This window comes from Apteryx rowi, unplaced genomic scaffold, assembly GCF_003343035.1.
Source record: "Apteryx rowi isolate R43461 unplaced genomic scaffold, aptRow1 scaffold_1498, whole genome shotgun sequence".
NCBI lineage: Eukaryota > Metazoa > Chordata > Aves > Apterygiformes > Apterygidae > Apteryx > Apteryx rowi.
In genome coordinates, this window is record NW_020447750.1 from 9,188 (window position 1) to 11,452 (window position 2,265).

The window sequence follows — 2,265 nt, forward strand, 5'->3', positions numbered from 1 at the left end:
GTCCCTGCACCGGTCTGCAGCCATCTGCACACCCTCTGCACACCCGTCCCTGCACCGGTCTGCAGCTGTCCACATGCCCTCTGCACACCCGTCCCTGCACCGGGCTGCAGCCGTCCGCACGCCCTCTGCACACCCGTCCCTGCACCAGTCTGCAGCCACCTGCACACCCTCTGCACACCCGTCCCTGCACCGGGCTGCAGCCACCTGCACACCCTCTGCACACCCGTCCCTGCACCAGTCTGCAGCCACCTGCACACCCTCTGCACACCCGTCCCTGCACTGGGCTGCAGCCACCTGCACACCCGTTTGTGCACCCACCTGTGCAAGCATCCACACACCGGTCTGCAGCCGTCTCTGCACGTTGTCTGTGCACCAATTTGTGCACCCACCTGCGCACCCGTCCGTGCCCCTGCCCGTGCACTCATCCGCGCACCCCTCTGCGCCCCCGTCCTCGTCCCGTGCCCCCGGTGCAGCACAAGGCAGCGCCAGCGCGGTGCTGGATGGCGGCGGGGCCCCGCCAGGGCAGCCCCAGTGCCGGCTCCGCTCCCAGCCCTGCACCCGATCCCACGCGGCCGGGAGGATGACTGGTGCAGCCGTGCCGTGCCATGCCCGGCGGCTCACCGCCCGCTCTCTCCGCAGCTGGAAGCCGAGGCCACGCACCGCGTCATCACCATTGCCAACAGGGTGAGTTGCCCCGGGCCGTGCGCAGCCGAGCTCCCCGCGGCCGGGGGCCGGCGCCGTGCCCGGATGCCGGGGTCCCCGGGAGCGAGCCGGGTGCAGCGCACACCGTGCAGGGCGCGTGCCCGCGCACCCCGCGCTGGGAGGCCTGCAAGCTGCCACGCGGCGTGCCCGCCCCAGAGCATCAGGGTGGGGGGGCACGGGGGGCCCGGCCCCACGGAGCCGTGGGGCACGCGGCAGGGTCCGCGTGGTGGCACTGACCCCGCTCCCCGCAGACCCACTGCCCCGTCTACCTGGTGAACGTCTCCAGCATGTCGGCGGGGGACGTGGTCGCCGCCGCCAAGATGCAAGGTAAGGGGGCGGCRCGGCTGGGGGTGCCCCACGGCGACGTGGGGCAGGAGACCCCCTTCCCCCCGGGAGCTGGCCCTGCGGTGCGGGCTCCTAGCTCTGCCCCTGCCCCATAACCCCTATAGCAGGGACCCCTGCTGCATGGCGTCCTTGTGCATGTGGGGACACATGGGCACACGGGGACAGGGGAGAGACGTGGGGCACATGGGGTGTCTGCACAGGGGACACCAACCTGCGCAGGGTGACAACACGTGTGCACATGGACACCGTCGCACGCAAAGACATGGGGGCATTCACAGGGACACGTCTCCTGCAGGGGTTTGGACACGTGGTCACACACGTGGATACCAGCACCTACATGAACTCACCAGCATGTGTGTGGTGCTGGGGACATGTTTTGGATGCAGGCACGCGCATGCATGTGTGCACCCGTGGGTGCATGCAGCCAGCCGGGCGCATGTGGGTCCCCACGTGCAGACATGGGGATGCAGCCATGTGAGCACACACGCGGGCACATGCATGCATGCAGGAGCACACACGTGTGCACGTGGGCACATGCACGGAGGCAGGAGCACACACGTGCACATGAGTGCATGCATGCAGGAGTGCACACATGTGTACATGGGCACATGCATGAAGGAGCACATGTGTGCACATGGGCACATGCATGGAGGCAGGAGCACACATGTGTACATAGGCACATGCATGCAGGAGCACACACGTGTGCACATGGGCACATGCATGGAGGCAGGAGCACACACACGTGCACATGAGCACATGCATGCAGGAGCACACACGTGGGCACATGGGCACGTGCACGGAGGCAGGAGCACGCAACAGCCGCAGGTCCTACTGCGGGCACAGGTGCACACTCACCGCCCCTCGCACGCCTGCCCTTGCACACCCCTCCCTCGCACACCCACCACCRCATCCCTGCGGGCAGCAGGAGCAGCCAGACCCACGTGTGTGCCTCCATCCCGGCAGGGAAGGTGGTGTACGCGGAGACGACCACGGCGCACGCCACGCTCACCGGGCTGCACTACTACCACCAGGACTGGTTCCACGCCGCCGCCTACGTCACCGTGCCGCCCCTCCGCCTGGACACCAACACCTCCGCCTACCTCATGAGCCTGCTCGCCAAGTAAGGGACCGGTGCCCTGCGCCCCACGGACCCCATCCGTGGGACCCCACGCCTCGGTGCCTGCTCCCTGGGCACCCCCATCCCTCGTGCCCTGCTCC

At 68.6% G+C, this 2,265-nt stretch overlaps 1 protein-coding gene across 1 annotated transcript in view; it reads left to right on the plus strand.

Moving 5' to 3' along the window:
* DPYSL5 (dihydropyrimidinase like 5) overlaps positions 1 to 2,265 on the plus strand; it is a 15,071-nt gene that overhangs the window by 3,752 nt on the left and 9,054 nt on the right. The window contains exons 4-6 of the mRNA XM_026058671.1: positions 640 to 684; positions 954 to 1,029; positions 2,011 to 2,167. Of these exons, the coding sequence (XP_025914456.1) occupies positions 640 to 684; positions 954 to 1,029; positions 2,011 to 2,167 (278 nt within the window). The remainder of the gene's footprint in view (positions 1 to 639; positions 685 to 953; positions 1,030 to 2,010; positions 2,168 to 2,265) is intronic.